This window comes from Odocoileus virginianus, chromosome 13 (assembly GCF_023699985.2).
Source record: "Odocoileus virginianus isolate 20LAN1187 ecotype Illinois chromosome 13, Ovbor_1.2, whole genome shotgun sequence".
NCBI lineage: Eukaryota > Metazoa > Chordata > Mammalia > Artiodactyla > Cervidae > Odocoileus > Odocoileus virginianus.
In genome coordinates, this window is record NC_069686.1 from 23,276,464 (window position 1) to 23,298,459 (window position 21,996).

Sequence of the window (21,996 nt, forward strand, 5' to 3'; positions counted from 1 at the left end):
AACAGAAATGTGAGACACGATCCTTCCAGATTCAGCAAATATACCATCTCATTTAGAAGCTTCATAGAATTTTCCCCTTCTCCATCTTTTCAACTCAAAATGAACCACCCTGTCTCCAGTACTTCCAGAGAGCATTCCTTATGTTTTTTTTATGGTAATTATAATTTCACCTTGTTTTATAGTTATATATCTCACTCTCATAGTTCTCTTCTCACCACAGCGAGAAAGAAAACTTCTAGACCAAGACTTGTTTATTCACATTTAAAATTCCTAAGGGTCCATATGGTATTTATGAAGTCAATAAACCAAATTATAACCTATGAATCTGAATGCAAAGTATTTTTTCAATTATATTTATCAACTAGGTCTTTCTGCTTTGCATGATAATTAGTTTAAATGTCTACCTCTACTGTCTATATCATATGGTCTTTGAGAATAGGAGTCATGTCATTTACCTTTGCATATTTTCATGGTACCTTTATTAGGTATCCAGTAAAAGTTGGTTTGAACTAAATTGCTGGATCTAACTGCAATCAGAAAAAAAATATGACTACTGTCCTACATTATGGATACATGCCATCTGTGACTCCAGAAGTGTCTGATCCCTAATACCGTGGAAATAATGGTAGAAATAATTCTCATTCAAATTTGTTAGATGCTGAACATTGCCACTATTAGTATTTGGCTAAGCCAAACTTTCAATGTGTGCCAAATGTTATAGGGGAAGGATTAATTATCTGAACATATAGAAAAAAACAAATGTAAAATAATTTATATTCCTCTAAGTAATTGTATTGCCTGCTTTATTTTTTCCTACACCTAGGACTATTTCTGCCTCTAATGGTAGGATATTACCTTGTATCTCCTTCCCTTGTGCAACTGATACTTCTCTCGCGGATCATCTACATTCTGCATCCTGAGAAAGGACTAAAGCTGTTCCATAATCTGCTGCTTCCTTTGATGCTGTCCCTCCCTGCCTTGTTGAACATCAGTCTTCTCATCTTCCTGATCATGTTTATCTATGCCATCTTCGGAATGTATAATTTTGCCTATGTTAAAAAGGAAGCTGGAATTGATGATATGTCCAACTTTGAAACCTTTGGCAGCAGTATGCTCTGTCTTTTCCAAGTTACAATATTTGCTGGTTGGGATGGGATGCTCAACGCAATTTTCAGTAGTAAATGGTCTGACTGTGATCCTGATAAAATTAACCCTGGGACTCAGGTTAGAGGAGACTGTGGCAATCCCTTTGTTGGGATTATTTATTTTGTCAGTTACATCATCTTATCTAGGCTGATCATTGTAAACATGTACATTGTTGTTGTCATGGAGTTTTTAAATATTGCTTCTAAAAAACAAGCCAGGACATTGAGTGAGGAAGATTTTAGGAAATTCTTTCAGGTATGGAAGAGGTTCGATCCTGATAGAACCCAGTACATAGACTCTAGCAAGCTTTCAGACTTGGCAGCTGCTCTTGATCCTCCTCTTTTCATGGCAAAACCAAACAAGGGCCAGCTTGTTGCCATGGATCTTCCCATGGCTGTTGGAGACAGAATTCATTGCCTTGACGTCTTACTTGCTTTAACAAAGAGAGTTATGGGTAAAGATCTGAGCATGGAGAAAGTTCTTTCAGAGATGGAATCAGGATTTACATTAACCAACACTTTTAAGATCACATATGAGCCAATTACAACTACTCTGAAACGAAAACAAGAGGTAGTCTCAGCAACCATCATTCAGCGTGCTTATAAAAGTTACCGCTTGAGGCAAAGTGACAAAAATACTTCAGATACTCATATGATAGGTGGTGACAGGGAAGTTCAAGCTATCAAAGAAGATTCCTATATTGATAAAGCTGAGGGAGTGTCAATAATTCAAAGCCAGGTATAATCCCTCTTACTTCCTTTTCACCTTTTTTACATGTCCCCCAAATATTAAAAGTTTAAGAAAGTAAAGATTTCACTTAATAATCAACTGTTTATAACCCATGAAAGATTAGCTTGTGCTCACAAGATCCCATGTCCAACTTACATTTACCCCTAAATATTCAATCTAACCAAGACAACCCCTTAATATTACTGCAGTTAAATTAGGTTAAAATTATTGTTTAATATTCCAATACTTCCTTTCTCTATATGGCTTATATGGTGTGTACTTCTAGAGGAAGAAGGAGGTAATGGCAGAAATTAATAGGAAAAGGAACTTCCTTATATGTTTTATGTTTACTTTAACTTGATGGGATTCAAGTCACCACTAATAGGACTTAACTACAAATAAACAAGTACTTTCTTAAAGTGGGATGGTGTTTTGAAAAATAATACAGTGCTACAGGCCATTGAATCATAAACTAGCCTAGACAGATACCAGTCAGGGGAAGGGAAAATGCAGTTCTTAGAAGTGCCTTTGAGATCAACCAGAGAGATTCTTGGACTGCAGATCCAAACTATTTTTGAAAAAGATTGATTAGAGCCCAGATTTTGTTTTTGATTGTTTTGGTTTTATTTTACATTTGATCTGGGAGTTAGTTATTTCTTTGCTCTTGAGTTCCCAGTGTCTTATCTCTTTGGCCAGTTTCAGTTAAGGACCAGCTCTTTTAAGAGCACGGGTTCCTAGAACATAAAGGGAACTAAATTTATGGCCTACATTTTCAAATTTATCTCATTTCTCCTTGGAAAATAGTAGTCACTTTACTTTTCACGGCACTTCACTTTTTTTTTTTTTATAACTTTAAGAAAAAAAGAAATCACTAAAACCATGTGGACCTCTGAACTAGGAGATCAAAATATGAGTTTGTTAGTGGTAGTGTTTTATAACATTAGTGTATGCAAGTTAATTTTCCATTTCTCATTTATTTTTCCAAGTTTTTGGTCTTGTTTTTATTTCATCACATACGTAATACTCTGTAAAATACTTTCTGTTTGAAAAACTTTAAAATCCTAAGCATTAATTTTCACTAGTAAAATTAATTTTAAAGATAGGCACAAATAGTTGTTTTCATGTAATAAAATTTAGTCACAGGCATTGCTATAGTTTGGGATTCTGGTATTTACTCCATTGTCTTAAGACTGACTTCTTTATGCCTACAAAGTGCTAAAGGATCCAAAAAGAAAATATATATACTGTTGACTTAATGACAAGTTTTAAATATGTTGTATGGCATTCAATATTACTTAAATATCAGTAATTGTATTTTATTATGAGTGCATGATCTTGATTGAGCCTTAACTATTATAATCTATTTCTGCTTCTCAGAAATGTATTAACCTGACCAAGATGCCTTTGGGGGATTCCCTAAGCAAATGTAATTTCAGGGTTCTGTTTCTTATTATAAGTGTTCCTTCCCTCTCTCCTCCCATTCTCCATCATGTGATGGGGACCAGGGAGGAGTCAGTGTTAATTTGGTGACATGGTAACAGATGGTGCTTTGTTTAAGCTTCTCAGTTTTCTATTTCTTAGAAAAGCTTTATTGTGGAAACTGCTTCATATACTTAAACTGAATCTTAACTTGCTTCTGTAAAATCCATAAAGACTATGAACTGATTTTAGTTTGAAAATTATGTCTTTTAATTTTAAATCATGTTTGCCACTAACCTTCTAAAAACTATGTAAAGAATTATTTTTAGGAAATCTTACAATATTGTACTTTTTAGATATTAAAGAAAATAGTAAATACTACTTGTTAACTATGTAAGCTTTGGTTCTTTTTCTTTGGTAAATTAGCTTGGCAATTTGTATAATAAGAACTGTTTAAGATGAGCTGTAAATTAAAGCTTATTCATTCAGACTTTACCTGAAAATATGGAAAATAGCATCTCATTTTCTTTTTGTGCTAAAATTCTTATAGCATAGACTGTCTCATATATACCATCAAACCAGTCTGTTCACATTTCCAAGTAGTGTGCATTCATACATGCTAAGTCATGTTGTACTCTGTGCAGTCCTATGGATTGTAGCCTGCCAGGTTCCTCTGCCCTTGGGATTCTCCAGGCAAGAATACTGGAGTGGGTTGCCATGCCTGCCTCCAGGGGATCTTCCCGACCCGGGGATCTTACCCATGTCTCTTATGTCTCCTACATTGGCAGATGGGTGTTTTATCATTAGCTCTACCTTGGAAGCCCTTCCAAGTAGCATTCAGTTCAGTTCAGTTGCTAAGTCATGTCTGACTCTTTGCACCCCATGGACTCAAGCATGCCAGGCTTCCCTGTCCATCACCAACTCCTAGAGCTTGCTTAAACTCATGTTCATCGAGTCAGTGATGCCATCCAACCATCTCATCTTCTGCCATTCCCTTCTCTTCCTGCCTTCAATCTTTCCCAGCATCAGGGTCGTTTTCAATGAGTCAGTTCTTCACATCAAATGCCCTAAGTATTGGAGCTTCAGCTTCAACATCAGCCCTTCCAATAAATATTCAGGAATGATTTCCTTTAGGATTGATCTCCTTATAGTCCAAGGGACTCTTAAGAATCTTCTCCAACACCACAGTTCAAAAGCATCAATTATTTGGCACTCAGCTTTCTTATGGTCCAAATCTCACCTCCATACATAACTAGTGGAAAAACCATAGCTTTGACTAAACAGGCCTTTGCCGGTAATGTCTCTTCTTTTTAATATGCTGTCTAGGTTGGTGACAATTTTCTTCCAAGGAGCAAGCATCATAATCTCATGGCTGCAGTCACCATCTGCAGTGATTTTTGAGTCCAAGAAAATAAAGTCTGTCACTGTTTCCATTGTTTCCCCAACCATTTGCCATGAAGTGATGGGACCATAAGCCATGATCTTAGTTTTTTGAATGTTGAGTTTTAAGCTTTTTCACTTTCCTCCTTCACTTTCATCAAGAGGCTCTTTAGTTCCTCTTCATTTTCTGCCATAAGGGTGATGTCATCTGCATATCTGAGGTTATTGATATTTCTCCTAGCAATCTTTATTCCAGTTTGTGTTTCATCCAGTCTGGCATTTTGCATGGTGTACTCTGCATATAAGTTAAATAAGCAGGGTGACCATATACAGCCTTGACACAATCCTTTCCCAATTTGGAACCAGTTTGTTGCTCCATTTCTGGTTCTAACTATTGCTTCTTGACACGCATACAGATTTCTCAGGTGGCAGATAAGGTGATCTGGTATTCCCATCTCTTGAAGAATTTTCCACAGTTTGTTGTGATCCACACAGTCAAAGGTTTTTGTGTAGTCAATAAAGCAGAAGTAGATGTTCTTCTAGAATTCTCTTGCTTTTACTATAATCCAACAGATGTTGGACATTTGATCTCTGGTTCCTCTACATTTTCTAAGTCCAGTTTGAACATCTGGAAGTTCTCTGTTCATGTACTGTTGAAGACTAGCTTGGAGAATTTTGAGCATTACTTTGCTACCATGTGAGATGAGTGCAAACATGCGGTAGTTTGAACATTCTTTGGCATTGCCTTTCTTTGGGATTGGAATGAAAACTGACCCTTTCCAGTCCTGTGGCCACTGCTGAGTTTTCCAAATGTGCTGGCATATTGAGTGCTGCACTTTAACAGCATCATCTTTTAGGATTTGAAATAGCTCAGCTGGAATTCCATCACCTACACTAGCTTTTCGTACTGATGTTTCCTAAGGCCTACTTTACTTTGCACTTCAAGATGTCTGGCTCTAGTTGAGTGACCTAAGTAGTGTATTTAGGTACAAAAATCAAGTTAAAATACAGAGTCTCTGACTTCAAGAACTTGTCATCTAGGTGGGAGAACAGAAAATTGGTAAAATGATATATAAAAGTTGGTATATATGACAACTCAGATTATTAATGGAAGTAAATGTACCACAGCTGCTATATTGATGATCACCATAGGACTCGTTCTGGCCTTTGACCACACGCTAGCAGTATGCATGCAATTAGGAAAATATTTTCACATGTTTCAGTCCAGTTCTTCCTCTCTTGCTTCAACTCCCAATTACTTGAAGTTCTCCTGTTGAGAAAATCACAACTTTGCTGCCACAACCCAGACTGAGCACTTGAAAATCCATCATCAAGCATACTGAGTCTAATGCTCTCAAAGCTTACAGTCCATCCAGTGGAAACAGAAATAGTGGACTCCTTTCCAAATGGGCAGTATACTCTGTCATCTTGAAGGGCAAAACTGCAGAAAATTCAAGGCACAAGAGTAAATACTGTTCAATAAATTCCTTTCACTGAGTGAAAGCTTTAGATAAAAGTTTATTTTATAACTAAGTCTCTTCACTAAGTAGACTCTGAGTATATTACAAGTGACTATTAGCTCCTCAAACATATTCTCCCATTCTTGTATGGTAATAGCATTCCTGCTTCTTAGCTAGATACATGGCCTTCTGGAATAAATATTTTATAACATTTTTTTTTTTTTTTCAGTTGAGGCTGGCCATGTAACTAAATTCTTTCATTTTTAACTTTCTTTCCACTGACTGGACATGGATGAAGAGGCAGGCCATCTGTTATGAAACAAGGAAGGCCAACAATCAGTGAATGATAAACAATAAGCTAGAAGAGCCTGGTTCAGGTAATCATATTTAATGATTAAATTATAATCATATTTTATGATTAAAGCAGGCAGCAGTCAGATCACATTGTATCTCCTTTTCCTAAGTTATGAAGAAAAGTAAGAACCCTTGAGGGATGACCCAAATCTCTTTTCAAAATTTCTAAACAAATGTTCAACTCTTTTTAAAAAAAAAATCCACACCATATTCTTTAGGGTTCAAACCAGAAAAATTGTTATACAGTAGAGAGCATATCACTCTAATATAATATCCTATTATAATTTGCTCTTCATTAGCCATGCAGGTGTTACGAAAAGTAGTTTCCAACCCTATGTTGACTTTTACTTTTTATTTAGTATGTACTTCCCTGGGGGCTCAGATGGTAAAGAGTCTGCTGGTAATGCAGGAGACCCAGATTCAATCCCTGGGTTGGGAAGATCACGTGGGAAGATTCAGCCATTCTTTGAGAAGGGAATGGCTACTCACTCCAGTATTCTTGCCTGGAGAACCCCATGGAGAGAGGAGCCTAGTGGGCTACAGCTCATGAGGTCGCAAAGAGTTGGACATGACTGACTGACTAACATTCTCCAAAGAACCCAAAGAACTGAGCTAGAAGGAAACTATCATAAACCCATAAATAGTGCAATGTGAAGTAGGAATGCCTTTTTGATCATTGGGTACATCATACTGTTTCAGTACATGAAAGAGCTATCTTTTTTGTTGAATAATTATTTCTGCATCACTGACTCAATGGACATGAGTTTGGGCAGACTCCGGGAGATAATGGAGGATGGGGAAGCCTGGCATGCTGCAGGCCATGGGGTCACAAAGAGTTGGACATGACTGAGTGACTGAACAACAACAATTATTTCCTTCTGAAGGTTTTATCAGATATGCTTCACAGTTCCGGTGAACGACAGTATTTGTTTTCTTGACTGAGTGAAGCTTTCAGATCAAGGAGAAGCATTGACATATTTAGGACATGTAAGACTGAAATAGTAGCATCAGTTTGATTAAAGAAGATGTGTTGATTTATGCACCCTTTACATCACAGAGAGTGACTAAGAATCATCTCTAAGATGTCTGTTTTCCTCCTGAACCTTAAATTATTAAACATATTTCCCTGTCCTCACATAGCTTTCTGCAGAAGAAAATACTGCATCCTTCCAGTGAGCACAAAGATTCTACTGCAGGGTACCACAAGCAAAACCAGCCAAGGTCTCCTGGGGATCTCTGCTGCTGCAGCATTTAGTACACACAGGAAAGGTCTCATGAATAATACACAGGTATAAACAGGTGGCCATATCAAGACCTTCACTTAATGCTATTCCCAAACACACTCCAAAGAAAGTAATTGGATACCTTCATGAGTGATTGATCTGTACAGGAAGAGAGTATGATGAAAAGCTTACAAGACATTGATTGCGTGTGCATTAGCTTGAATTGGCCTGCATTATTATCTACTGAAAACCCACACAAGTCATAGCAATAATCAGAACTGTAGTGCTAAACAGAAATATAAAATGTTTTAAAACAATGAGTATGTACATCCAGAACAATTCATTCACAGTAGAGTATGTTCAGAAGCAAAAACAGCTTATCACGAGGCCACGTTATAATTAGACAAGTGCTCATGAGGCAGTGTTGAGTGCTGATGTACACCAATGGAACAGCTTGGAGAACATGAGTCCATTCTAGTCCATTTTCTTAACACCAATGACAAGAAATGTCAGGAGGCTCTAAGCACCTTCCTGGAACAGCCATCATTAATCTCCAGTACAATCACATTACCTTTTTATTATTTTAGATGAAAAAAATAGTGAGTACTTTTTGTTTTTGCATGATCACAGACTTGTGCTAAACCTACAATATAACAGCCTTTGTTCATTCACCTCAATCTGCCAGAATTATTAACCCAATTGACTGCTGCTCTTGGTAGAAAGAGGAAGGATGACCCTCAAGGCCAAGTCATATACTACAGATATAAACCTCTCAACTCTGTACACAAATCTTCTTTAACAAGAAGATGGAAATGTGATATACTATCCTAACTAGACTGTAAATTATCATTATACTAAGCATTTATAGGTATTTGTAAGACAGCACTAGAATAATTTCCGTATGTTTTTATTTGTTTTATATTGCTTTATCTCAGTGCCTCTTATGTTATCAATAAGTCCTATAGAATATTACTTGCATCTGACTAATTTTCTCTGAAATTATAGAGTAATTCATCTAGGTGATCTGGAGATTCTATATTGTTGGCTGTGGCAGAGCTTTGGTTATATCATTATTCTGCCATGGTTATGTTCTCCATATCTTAGTTACTTCTATTTATCTGTGTTGGTTTAATGCATGAAAATTGAATATGCTAATGTAGAAGAGAAAAAAATCAAATTCTAAGCTGTTACTAATGTGAGATGCAATCATTGGGGGTGGGGGAAAGGAATTTATTTAAGATTATTTAAAGTCAGGATCTTCTCTCTACATTTACAAAAGATTGATATGGGAATTGCCATCTCACTGTAAATAACTAGAAAACATAACAAAATGTGTGAAACAAATATTTGTATATATCAATCAATAGTGAGCACAAAATTATGAAATCTGAGAGAATGGGTCCTGGGACTGTTAGTTTCAGGATCTCCACCCTTTATTAAAGGTTGCTCTAGACCTGACTTAAATACACGTCAATGCAAGCCTCAAAAAGACTAAACAAGTCTGAAAGGAATTTAAGTATTGCCATACTTAAGCAATACAATAAAATATAGCACTCAGTAATGTAAAATTCACAATGTCCAATATCCAAAACTTTCAGATAATGGAAGAAGCAGGAAAATGTGGCCCTAAAGCAGAAGTAAAAAGAAAGAGATTCAGTTTTGATATTAATTATGAAATAAGAGACCAGGATGTTAAAATAGGTATTCTGAATATCATAGCTATGGACAAGATTATAAAGGTACATATAATTAATAAGGAGAGAAATTGAAAGTGTAAAAATTATACAAGTAAAGTCCTAGGGATAAACAAAAATCATCTGAAATGAAAAATAAACCAGATGAATTCAACTGCAGATTAGAAATTGCAAAAGAGATCAGTGAACTTGAAAATGTGGAATAAAAACTATGCAAATTTAACAGAGAGAAAAATAAAATGACAGAGATTTAGTGACCAATGGGCCAATAATTAGCAATCTTATATATGTATAATCTTGCCGAAATAAAGATGAATACTTTTTAAAAATAATTTTACTTTCTTTTTCCCTGTGCTGAGTCTTCGTTACTGTGCAGACTTTTCTCTAGTTGCGGAAGCAGGGGCCTCTCTCTGTTGGAGTGTGCAAGATTCCTTTTGGGGTGGCTTCTGTTGTGCGGAGCACAGGCTGTGGATGCAAGGGCTTAAGTAATTGTGGCATGTGACTCAGCAGTTGTGCTTCCCAGGCCCTAGAGCACAGGCTCAGTAGTTGCGGTACTTGGGCTTAGTTGCTCCATGGCATGCGGGATCTTCCCAGACCAAGGATAGAACTCCTGTCCCTGCATTGGCAGGCTGACTCATCACCACTGAGCCACCAGGGAAACCCAAGAAGCCCACCAAGTCCAAGCCCACCACTTAAGCCCCCTCTTAAGACAAACACCAGTAATGCCTTACTACAAGATCAAAGGAGGTTCTTCAGGTGGAAAGCAAACATGAGATTGAAATGTGGATTTAAGCAATGGACTGAAGAGCACTAGAAATTGTAAATGTGGATAAATATGGAAGACATATTTCTCATCTTTAACAGTTTTTAAGTTGACTGTATAAAGCAAAGGTAATGTATATTTTTAATAATTTGTAATACATGTATAAAAATGCACAACAACATAGTGAAATGGATAAGACTGAGGAAATATTAATAAAAGTGTTAAAAGTGTACTGGAATAGGTTTTATACTGCCTATGTGAAATGGTATGTTATTTGAAATTAGACCATAATAAGTTCAAGAAACACATTCAAAATTGTAGAATAGCCATTAAAAAATATAAAAAAACAGAAAGTAATAATCCAAAGAGAGGAATATAATGGAAAATTTAAAGTACTAAAATAATTTTTAAAAGAAGGAAAACTTGAAAACGAACCAAAAAACCAAACAAACAAAAAACAGATGAACTAGATAGAAAGCAAATAGTGGATAGCAAGATGATTGATGTAAATATCAATAACTGCTGTTGTTTAGTTGCCCAGTCATGTCTGACTCTTTTGCAACCCCATGGATAGGGATTTTTCATGCAAGAATACTGGAGTAGGTTGCCATTTCCTACTCCAGGGGATCTTCCCAACCCAGGGATCGAGCTGCATCTCCTACATTGGCAGGTGGATTCTTTACCACTGAGCCACCAGGGAAACCCATACACTTGACATGATGCAGCAAAAAAAATATGCTACTTCTGTGATCTTCTTCCTCAAATCCTATAACCCCTGTCTAATCATTGGAGAAACAGAAACAAATTACAACTGAGGGGAATTTGGCAGCATTGACTTGATACGAAGGGCTAACTCATTTGAAAAGACCCTGATGCTAGGAAAGATTGCGGTCACGAGGGGAAGGGGACGACAGAGGATGAGATGGTTGGATAGCATCACCGACTCAATGGACATGTGTTTGGGGACTCCGGGAGTTGGTAATGGACAGGGAGGCCTGGCGTGCTGCGGTTCATGGGGTCGCAGAGAGTTGGACACGACTGAGCGACTGAACTGAACTGAACTGAACTCAGCTGAAGTCTTCACAGTTGTCCAGGTCATCAAAAACAATGGAAGCCTGGGAGACTGTCACAGAAGACATGACAGGTACAGGCAGTGTGTTATCCTGGATGGGATTTTGGAACCAAAAATGAACATTAGGTAAAAACTAAGGAAGTCTGAATAAAATACGGACTTTAGTTAGTAATTATCTCCCAGTATTAGTTCAATAATTATAACAAATACCATGTTAAATTAAGAAACTAATAATTGGAGGGACAGGGTGAGATATATGGAAATTTCTCATTTTTGTTGTATAAATCTAAAATTGTTCAGAAGATTTTTAAATATAAAAATATATACTTTTAAATTTAAAAATATATTATAAATTTATGTATATATGAATCTAAGACAAATTACTATATTAAGTATTTAGCTCTAAAGATAAAAGAACAGAGTAAAAACAAATCTATTTCTAAAGTAAATAAAAATCACAAAACGCATATAAGAACAAAAATAACTCCATAAAATTTGCTCTTAAAAATAATTTTAAGACTATATATAAAAAAGAAACAAATACCAGATATATATCCTCAGAGATGTACAAATAAAGGAAATAGTAGAGGTAGGTTGAAACAGCAAAACACACACACAACCAAATGCTAATAAAAAGGAAGGTTAGCAATATTGACATTAGACAACACTAAGTATATGATAAAAAGCTTTAATAAATAAAAACTATCTATCATATAAATATTTATCATATAAAACTTTATCATATAAAACTATTTATCAATATAACTGTATTTATCATATAAAAATATTTATCATATAAATATTTATCACATAAAAACTATATGATAAAAAGCTTTAATGAACAAGGATGCTACTCAAATGATTAAAAAAAAAAGCAAAAAACTAGGAATAAAACTACCACATGACCTAGCAATCCCACTGCCAGGCACACATCCTGAGGAAACCAAAACTGAAAAAGACACATGTAGCCCAATATTCATTGCAGCATTATTTACAATAGCTAGAATATGAAAGCAACCTAGATGTCTGTTGACAGATGAATGGATAAAGAAGTTGTGGTACATACACACCATGGAATATTACTCAGCCATAAAAAGGAAAGCATTTGAGTCCATTCTATAAGGTGGATGAAGCTAGAGCCTATTATACAGAGTGAAGTAAGTCAGAAAGAGAAAGATAAATATTGTATGCTAATGCATATATATAGAATCTAGAGAAATGACACTGAAGAATTTATTTGCAGGGCAGTATTGGAGAAAGAGACATAGAGAATAGATTTGTGGACATGGGGAGAGGGGAGGAGAGGGTGAGCTGTATGGAGAGAGTAACATGGAGACTTACATTACCATACGTAAAATAGATAGCTAACGGGAATTTGCTGTCTGGCTCAGGAAACTCAAACAGGGGCTCTGTATCAATCTAGAGGGGTGGGATCGGGAGGGAGATAGGAGGGAGGTTCAAACGGGAGGGGATATATGTGTACCTATGGCTGATTCATGTTGAGGTTTGACAAAAAATAACAAAATTCTGTAAAGCAATTATCCTTCAATTAAATAATAAATAAAAAAGCATAAACCTAACAAGGTGGCATTCAAATTAGAGGTGCAAAAAGTAATAGAATTATAAAAAAAGTTATATATTCATACAAGGACATACTTTAGCATACTTCTTCGAGAAATATATTATGTAACAGAAACTAATAATAATTTAGAAAACTCAAAGATCACTATTAAAGAGTTGATTTAACCTGCACATAAAAAATATACAACTTTTTCAAAAACATGATCATTTAAAAAATTGAAATTGGTAACAAATAATGAACAAGAACATATTAGAGAAATTTCTAAGAGCTATTAAGTCATTTTTCAAAAAAGAATTGAATAAGTATGTTGATGGAAAGCCTCAGTATTAAAAAAAATGCAAACTCTCCTAAAATTAATATAATTCAAATTAATGTTTTTTCTTCATATTACTGTTCTTGTTGGAATTTGGCAAGTCATGTGGAAGAGAAGTTGTCCAAGCATGCTGAAGACAGTTGTGAAAAAAAAAAGAATGAATAAATAGCACAATCATCTTTCCACACATAAAAAACAGCAACACTTTTCTTCTTTCCATTCTCCCTCCTTGGTCTTCTGTCCTCACCACTTTATTTTTCACAGTCTAGTTTTCCTCAATTTCTCCTGCTCTCCCTGTTCCTTCCTTCCTCCATTTTTTCTTTCTTAATTATTTATGTAACTTAATCCCATAATGGAAAGAGAAACTTCAGCCAAGATATTGGAAAACAATGTTCTGTTTAGTGACTTCTCACACACTTCTGACTTACATTATAATTTCAGGAATACCTTATCCTCATAAGTAGTCAATATTCTTTGACTGAGCCATCAGATATATCCTAATGAAGGAATACCTTTGAAATAATTCTTCTCAGATAGTGAGATGGATTCCAAATCGGATTCTAGTAAAATAGATGAAATAGTACCAATCAGGGGATTATCATGATATCAGTGCTTTATATATTATAAATTAGCATTTATAATTAGCATTATAAATTAACTTAAATTTTTGTATAATTTTAATAAATCACAAGATATCTCACTTTATTAAATACTGGTCTTACTCTAAATTCTGATTATGACTTTCTTTTATTCAGTCTATAGATATATAAATAGTATAAAAGAGAGAGTATATCTTTCTATATCTCTAGTATATAGAGACAGCAGATTTTTTATTGTAAATTTACCAACCAAATTAGCCACAGAAAAATTATAAGAAAAAATGTTTCAACTAAATTTGTACTAAACACTTTAGTGCTTACAATAATACAGCAGTCATAAAAGCATTTTATGCCTAATGCCATAAATTTCACTCTTTCCCTCAAAGGTGATGAATAACAATACTAATAATAGTGGCAATCATTTATTGAATGATGACAATAAGCCAAGCTCTCAATGCTGAGCATTTTATACATATTACCTTCTTACAAAGTTTCAGTGGATGGAAATTATTCTTGTCCTCATTTTACAGATGACTCTTAGGCTGGTATATGCTAGAGATATGATTCAAATCTATGTAATCAGACTCTACAACACTTAACCACTTTTAAATAAAAACAGTGAAATGTCTATTTGGTTTTCTTAAATGAAGAAAAACTTATATTTGTATAGATATTGATTGGTAACCCATACTTTTCTAGAATGGGAGGTAAGGTAACTTTTAAAATTATTTATATAGTAGATTGTATTTCTGGTCCCAATTTTTCACTCTTCCCTATAATGCCCTTTACTACGTGGTGTCAGAGTTTATCTCACAAGAGAGTGAGAAGTGTTCATTTCTCCATCCTTGAATCTGAGCTTTGTCATGTGATTTGCTTTGACCTTTTCACACCAGTTCTGAGCACAGGCTGCAAGAGATTTTATTTATTTCCACTTCTGTGTCGTGTGCCTGAAAACATGGAAACCTGCCTCAGTGAGCCTGCAGATGGTGAAAGATCTGCACTGTAGAACTGAGCTGTCCAAAGTGTCCCAGCTGAAGCCAATCTAGGCCAGTCTAGGTTAGTTACTGGTTAGTTACTTCCGGCCAACCTCCAAATGTGTAAGCCCAGTCCAGACAATTAGGGCCACCCATACAATCTCTGAATCAACCACCAAAGAATTGATGCTTTTGAACTATGGTGTTGGAGAAGACACTTGAGAGTCCCTTGGACAGCAAGGATAACCAATCAGTCCATCCTAAAGGAGATCAGTCCTGAATATTCATTGGAAGGACTGATGCTGAAGCTGAAACTCCAATACTTTGGCCATCTGATGCAAAGAACTGACTCATTTGAAAAGACCCTGATGCTGGCAATGATTGAAGGTGGGAGGAGAAGGGGATGACAGAGGATGGGATGGTTGGATGGCATCACCGACTCGATGGACAGAAATTTGAACAAGCTCTGGGACTTGGTGATGGACAGGGAGGCCTGGCATGCTGCAGTCCATGGGGTCACAAAGAGTTGGACACAACTGAGCAACTTGACTAAACTGAACTGATCCAATCCCTGTGGCAACAAATGCCAATTATTGTATGTCATTGAGATTTTTGTGACTGCAGATGATCCATTATTATTATGGCTATAAATAACTGCCTGAATAAAAATTTCAATGAGCAGAGATTGTGAGTGTTCACCTTATTCTAGATCCTAGAGCTAGAGTAGTTATTTAAACAGACAAGGTCCTTGCTCTTTGCAGAGATTACATTCATACAAGAACACAGATTTTTTTTAAATGTGTACAAGATACTTTCAGATAGTTAAAGGTACATGAAGAAAATCAAACCAGATGGTGTAACAGAGACTGACTGGGAAACAGAAGATGTGAGGCATAGAATGTGATCAGGGAAGGAAACATTGTGGAGTGGCATCACTACTGATTTCAGAAAGGGACATTTGGGCTGGTACTTGATAACAAGGAGTCAGCCATGCTAAGATCTGAAGGCAGACCATCTTAGGCAGAGGAAACAACCAGTGCTAAGTCAAACTCTAGGCTTGTGTTGAGAGTTGAATTTTGTCCTGGATAAAGACACGTTCAAGTCCTAACCACCAGTACCTATAAATGTGGCTTTATGTAAAAAAGGGTCCTTGCAGATGCCATCAAATTGAGATGAGATGAGATGACTGGTACCTTTATAAGAAGAGGGAAATTTGGATATTTGGACAGAGACAGACATACTCAAGGAGAGTGCCATGTGAAAACAGAGACCAATTCAAGCATTTAGAGACCAAAAAATCACCAAGAACTGTCAACAATGACCAAAAACCAAGAGAAAGGCATGGAATAACTAGTTTCTTCCCTAAGATCCTCTAGAAGAAATCAACACTGCCTACACCTTGCTCTTAGACATCTGGTCTCCAGAACTATGAGAGAAAAAATTTCTGTTTTTTTAAGGCAATCTGATGTTTGCAGTACTTTATCACAGCAGCCCTAGGAAAGGAATACAGCTCAGAACAAATTTGGTGGATTATAAGACCTGAAAGAAGATTTAGGAGCTACAATATGGTGGATGAGGAGGTTAAGTGTAGAAGTTGGATTGGGAGAGAGAGACTCAAGGATCCCAATATTTAGGGAAATTAGTTATTTTTTAGTTTTAAAAGCGAGGAAAGAAGGGAATGAAACTAAAAGAAAACAAGGGAAGGAAAGATATAATGAAACCAGCAATAAATTTAAGTAGGCAAGTATTCATTTCATGGGTTCCCTATACTTGTTAGAAATGCATTATGAAAATTGTCTTAAATTTTCTATCATCCTCTACAGAGAGAAACTGATGAATCAAACTCCTCTTAAGATAACAGCAATCTGATTGCCAATCACAGACAAGATAAAGTCTAAGTTCCTTGGCATGTCATAAAAGTCCCTCCATGATTTATTTCTGCTTATCTTTTCCACTTCACTTTCATTCATTCCTTTCCTCACTGTTGTTGTTCAGTTGCTAAGTTGTGTCTGACTCTTTGTGACCCCATGAACTGCATCACAGGGAAGGACAGGCTTCCCCGTCCTTCACTATCTCTGGGAGTCTGCTCATACTCATGTCCATTGAGTTGGGGATGCCATCCAACCATCTCATCCTTTGTCACCCCCTTCTCCTGCCCTCAGTCTTTCCCAGCACCAGAGTCTTTTCCAATGAGTTGACTCTTTGCTTCAGTTGGCCAAAGTATTGGAGCTTCAGCTTCAGTGTCATACACGAAAGTAATCAAATAGATTGTCATAATTTCAACGCCCCATTTATTTCTGCCTTCCATGTTTGCACATGCTATTTGATAAAATATTTTATCACCATCAGCCCCACATTCATTTACAGTTTCTTCTTTATTATTACATTCGTTCATTCAACATTTGAACTTCTTCTCTGTACCAGACATCTTTAGCATTAAGGTATAGTAATAAATAGAGTGTTTCCCTGGTGACTCAGGGATAAAGAATCCACCTGCCAATGCAGGAGATGCAGGTTCGATTTCTGGGTCAGGAAGATCCCTTGGAGAAGGAAATGGCAACCCCTCCAGTGCTATTGTCTGGGAAATCTAATGGATAGAGAAGCCTGGTGGGCTTCACTTTCTGGAGTTGCAAAGTGTTGGGCACGACTTTGAGACAAAACAACTAACAACTATAAATAGGATACATATATTCCTTTTTTCCCCATAGAGTTATGGTCTAGCAGGCTAGGCTGAAAAATAGAAAATTAATTACAATTGTGCAAAATGTGATGAAAGAAAAGTACAAAGCATAGGGCAGGGAGAACCTGACCCAGGCTTAGAAGTTGAGAATTGGCTTCAAATTGAGAAATAATGGTTGAAAAGAATTATCTACACAAAGAATGAGGCTGCCTTTCCAGTCAGAGAAAGCTGCATGGTCAAAGGCCATTGAAATGAAAAGAAGTACTTCATGTTCCAACAATCTGAGATAAACTGCTTCTCCTTTCTATCTCTCTTTCTTTCTTTGTACCTCCCTACTCCTGTTTCTTCCTCCTTCCCTTCCTCTTTCTCCCTCTTCTTCTCCTCCCTACCTCTTTGGTTGTTGATTTTTGTTTCAACTCAGAAGAGGTGGTATAGCATCATTTATTATTTGTGTAGAAAATTATTTAAGATATGCCCCTAGTCTCCTTATCTGTTCAATAGGAACAGTAAAAATCCTTAACACTTGGATTGTATTCAGGATTAAATGTGACTGTGTGCCAACTGCCTCAAAAACTTAGCTATTGCTCTATTTATTCATCTATTTTTCATTGAGCATTAACTATCAGTTTTACATGACAAGCCTAGTCATAAGCGCTTTGTATAGACATGGTCTAACGAAATCTTTACAGACTCATACAAGACAGGTGTTACTATTTCCATAAGGAGAGAACTAGGGCATAGAGTGTTTAAAAAACTTTTTCATAATAACACAATTGACAACCTTCACCTGCCCCTAAAGCCTAGGTTTTTTAAACACTACAGTACACTTCATCCTTTCACGAGTTTCATGAGTTAAACACAACAGTATATTTTATCCTGTCATCTTTTTTAAAAAGGAAATATGTTCTTTAATATCTGACTCTGACAAAGCTGTTTAGCTTTGTTTAGGTATAGAGAGTCTGAACTCAAATGTAGGATAGAAACAAGATAAGATAGCAGGACTCTTCGGCTCATAAGTAGCTACTGCAAAGTTAAATCACTGGGGAAAAAAAGGATAGAAAGCAAAGTGATTGTTACAAGAATGTAAAACAAAATAAGTCAATCAAAGTGCAGCCATTATGTTGTTCATTTTTGAGCACTATAATGTCCTTGCCAACCCAGCTTAACGACACAGATCATTTTCCAAATATGTATAATTTGGGAGATTTCCAAAAAGCCTGTAGGGTAGATCATTAAAAGCTACAATTAGCCAATGGCCATCATTTCAGCCTTCTGTCACCATCCTCTTCCTTCCCCAGTTCCCATGAGGCTGATGCTTTATGATAACAACCCTCAATGTGGGCTAGTGGCCTAAGAGATCAGAAAAAGCATTTATATCAATTGGATCTCAGTTTACAGTTCTCTGATGGTCTAGTTCAGATATATATTTTAGGGTACAACAGGTAAATATTAGGACAGTATCCCCTTCCTTTCAACAATGATTTTGCATTACAGAATGTAATACATTCTCTGATAAGAACCTGAAGTGAAAATCATCTGTACTTATTAAGTCCAGATAATCTGTGCATCATTTGAGTTGGGGAAGACACTCCATGTTTTTAATCACACTACAAAGTCTATGCAGCCATGAAATTAAAAGACACTTACTTCTTGGGAGAAAAGTTATGACCAACGTAGACAGCATATTAAAAAGCAGAGACATTACTTTGCCAACAAAGGTCTGTCTAGTCAAGGCTATGGTTTTTACAGTAGTCATGTATGGATGTGAGAGTTGGACTATAAAGAAAGCTGAATGCCGAAGAATTGATGCTTTTGAAATGTGTTGTTGGAGAAGACTCTTGAGAGTCCCTTGGCCTGCAAGGAGATCAAACCAGTTCATCCTAAAAGAGATCAATCCTGAATATTTTCATTGGAAGGACTGATGCTGAAGCTAAAACTCCAATGCTTTGGCCACCTGATGTGAAGAACTGACTCATTTGAAAAGTCCCTGATGCTGGAAAAGATTGAAGGTGGGCGGATAAGGGGACGACAGAGGATGAGATGGTTGGATGGCATCACTGACTCAATGGACATGGGTTTGGGTGGACTCCGGGAGTTGGTGATGGACAGGGAGGCCTGGCATGCTGCGGTTCATGGGGTCTCAAAGAGTCGGACACGACTGAGTGACTGAACTGAACTGAGTTGAACAAAGTCTATGGTAAGGAGTAATATAAATAGTAACAGACTCTCCAAACAAGAGGTTGTCACTGTTGGCCCATGATTGATACAAATTCATTAGGCATTTTCATGTGTCCTCAACTTCTGACTTCTCTATAACGGGGATCAAAACCTCCAGTCTACACCCTCATTGTAAGCAGGTATCTATCTGGCTTGAAGGGGTCTACAGTCTCCCAAACACTTATACCTCTAACAAATAGCCAATTCACTCCCTTGTCTCCAATGCTTTGAATCTCTGACTTCCAGGGAAAAGTCAGAAATACTGCCAGATGATACAGACTGAAAAATACTTTCTTCAAACTCTCAGTTTCCCCATAATAATACAACAGGGCAGTTGGCTCCACTTTCCTCAACATTTCTGTGCAGTACTGACTCTTTTGAGACAGAGGAATCAGGCATAAAGAGTAGTATGGAGGCTCGTTGGGAAGTCATCTCAGGAATCATAGCTGAGCAGAAATAAAGGAAGACGGGCTGGGCAAAAGAAATTGAATCTTAGTGCAGTTGCAGGAGCAGCCTCAGGCAACTTAGGGCACTTACTCCCCTTTATCCAGGCAAAGCGACTGGGTCTATGTACCCTTCCATGAACCAGTCATTGGAATATGGGCTGCCTCTGGGGAGGGGCCACACCTTGAGTTAGGCTTCTTCCTTCATTCAAGGATAACTCCCATATAGGACCACAGCTATAAGCCATGAGGAATCCATACATCTTCTGATTTCAGGGATTAGTTTATTTTTCCTGGAGGATGAGAAACGTGCCACAACATCCACTATGTAGACACCCTGTGATACACTGGATGGGGTACACTGGATATTTGTTTGGTTCTCTTCTCTGTGTTTTGTTGCCAAATGTGGATCCCTAAAGTGACAAGCATGAAGGAAATAGCAACCCACTCCAGTGTTCTTGCCTAGAGAATCCTGTGGACAGAGGAGCCTGGTGGGCTGCTGTCCATGGGGTTGCAGAGAGTCGGACACGACTGAAGTGACTTAGCAAGCATGCATGCATGCATTGGAGAAGGAAATGGCAACCCACTCCAGTATTCTTGCCTGGAGAATCCCAGGTACAGAGGAACCTGGCGGACTGCCGTCTTTGGGGTTGCACAAAGTCGGATACTACTGAAGCGACTTAGCAGCAGCAGCGAAGTGACAAGCATAAGTCAAGAAAATGATATGAGCAAAGTGAGGTTGCCAGATAAAATTGAGTTGTGACTCCTATCAAAAACACTTTTTTCGAGATTATGTTCTGTGTACTCCTTTGGTGTTAAAATATAGGTTTTAAATATCATATTTGGGATTTTTAAAAATGACAATACTATGTTGAGTCCACACATCCAGATTTCTTCCTGAACACTTCCACCTGGATGTCCCCCAGTATCTCTTAGTCATCTAATTCTCACATTAAGTCTATTCCTCTTATAATACTCTTGGCGAGTAGCAGAGGGTTATTAATAAAATCAACATTGTCATCTATTGCCACTCATGTCAAAAACTTTTGATCTATCATAAATATCTCAATCTATTCTCCTGTCTGAATTCAATAAATATGTATTTAAAAAAATTCTACTTAAAGGAAAAAAAACAAACTATGAGTTCTGACTATACTGCTCCATTTTTACTTCATTAGTTTCTTTAGGTCTTTATTTTTTCTCCTCTGTATGATTATTTAAACTGTCCTTCCCAGTGTTGCCAGAGTAATGTGTGTTTTTTTTTTAATATAAGTTGTTTTTCTACAAATCAAATATGCTGATGATAATTCATATTTTCAAAACACTGAGAATGTCACCCTTCTGGATTAAGTCCAGACAATTTATTAGTGTACATTCAAGACCTTTTATGACCACATGCCTCCTTCCCTCTTGGTTTATGTTCTATCATTGGCCCAAATGCTTCCTAAATTTCCTTCAAACTGAAAGTGAAGTCATCTGCAGCTGCACAGGAATATTCCTTCTTCCTGGAAGGCCTTTATCCTCAACTCCATCCACCTGACTAATTCATGAACAGCCTCCCAAGTCCGGCTAAAGCATCACTTCATTGGGAAGGTTTCGTTGGCACCCAAACAAACAGTTACAATAAAATGGGATAAATGTTTTGATAAAGTTCAGGGTATAATGGAAGTAGGGAGGAGGGGAATTAAATCCATCCTTAGCACTGCAAGCAGGCCTTAGAGAATGTGACATCTAAGAGCTGGACGATGACAGGGGTGAGTCTAGCATAGGTATTGGGGCAGACTGCTTCTTTAGAGGAAAGCACAAGAGCGAAAGTGTTCCTGTTGGAGGTAAAACCTAAGTTAAGAAATTTGACCTTCATCCTGAAGGCCACTTGGTAAATAGGGACTGTAGAGAATTAGAATTGGTAGTGCTGAAGCTGAAAAAGCAACGTGTATACTGTTTATAT

General features: G+C 36.9%; 1 protein-coding gene across 1 annotated transcript in view; it reads left to right on the forward strand.

Annotated features, from left to right (window-relative positions):
* The window catches only part of SCN7A (sodium voltage-gated channel alpha subunit 7), a 77,436-nt gene extending 73,761 nt beyond the window's left edge, over positions 1-3,675 (forward strand). The window contains exon 25 of the mRNA XM_070476105.1: positions 824-3,675. Within this exon, the coding sequence (XP_070332206.1) occupies positions 824-1,890 (1,067 nt within the window). The 3' untranslated portion in view covers positions 1,891-3,675. The remainder of the gene's footprint in view (positions 1-823) is intronic.
* The last annotated feature ends 18,321 nt before the right edge of the window (positions 3,676-21,996 follow it).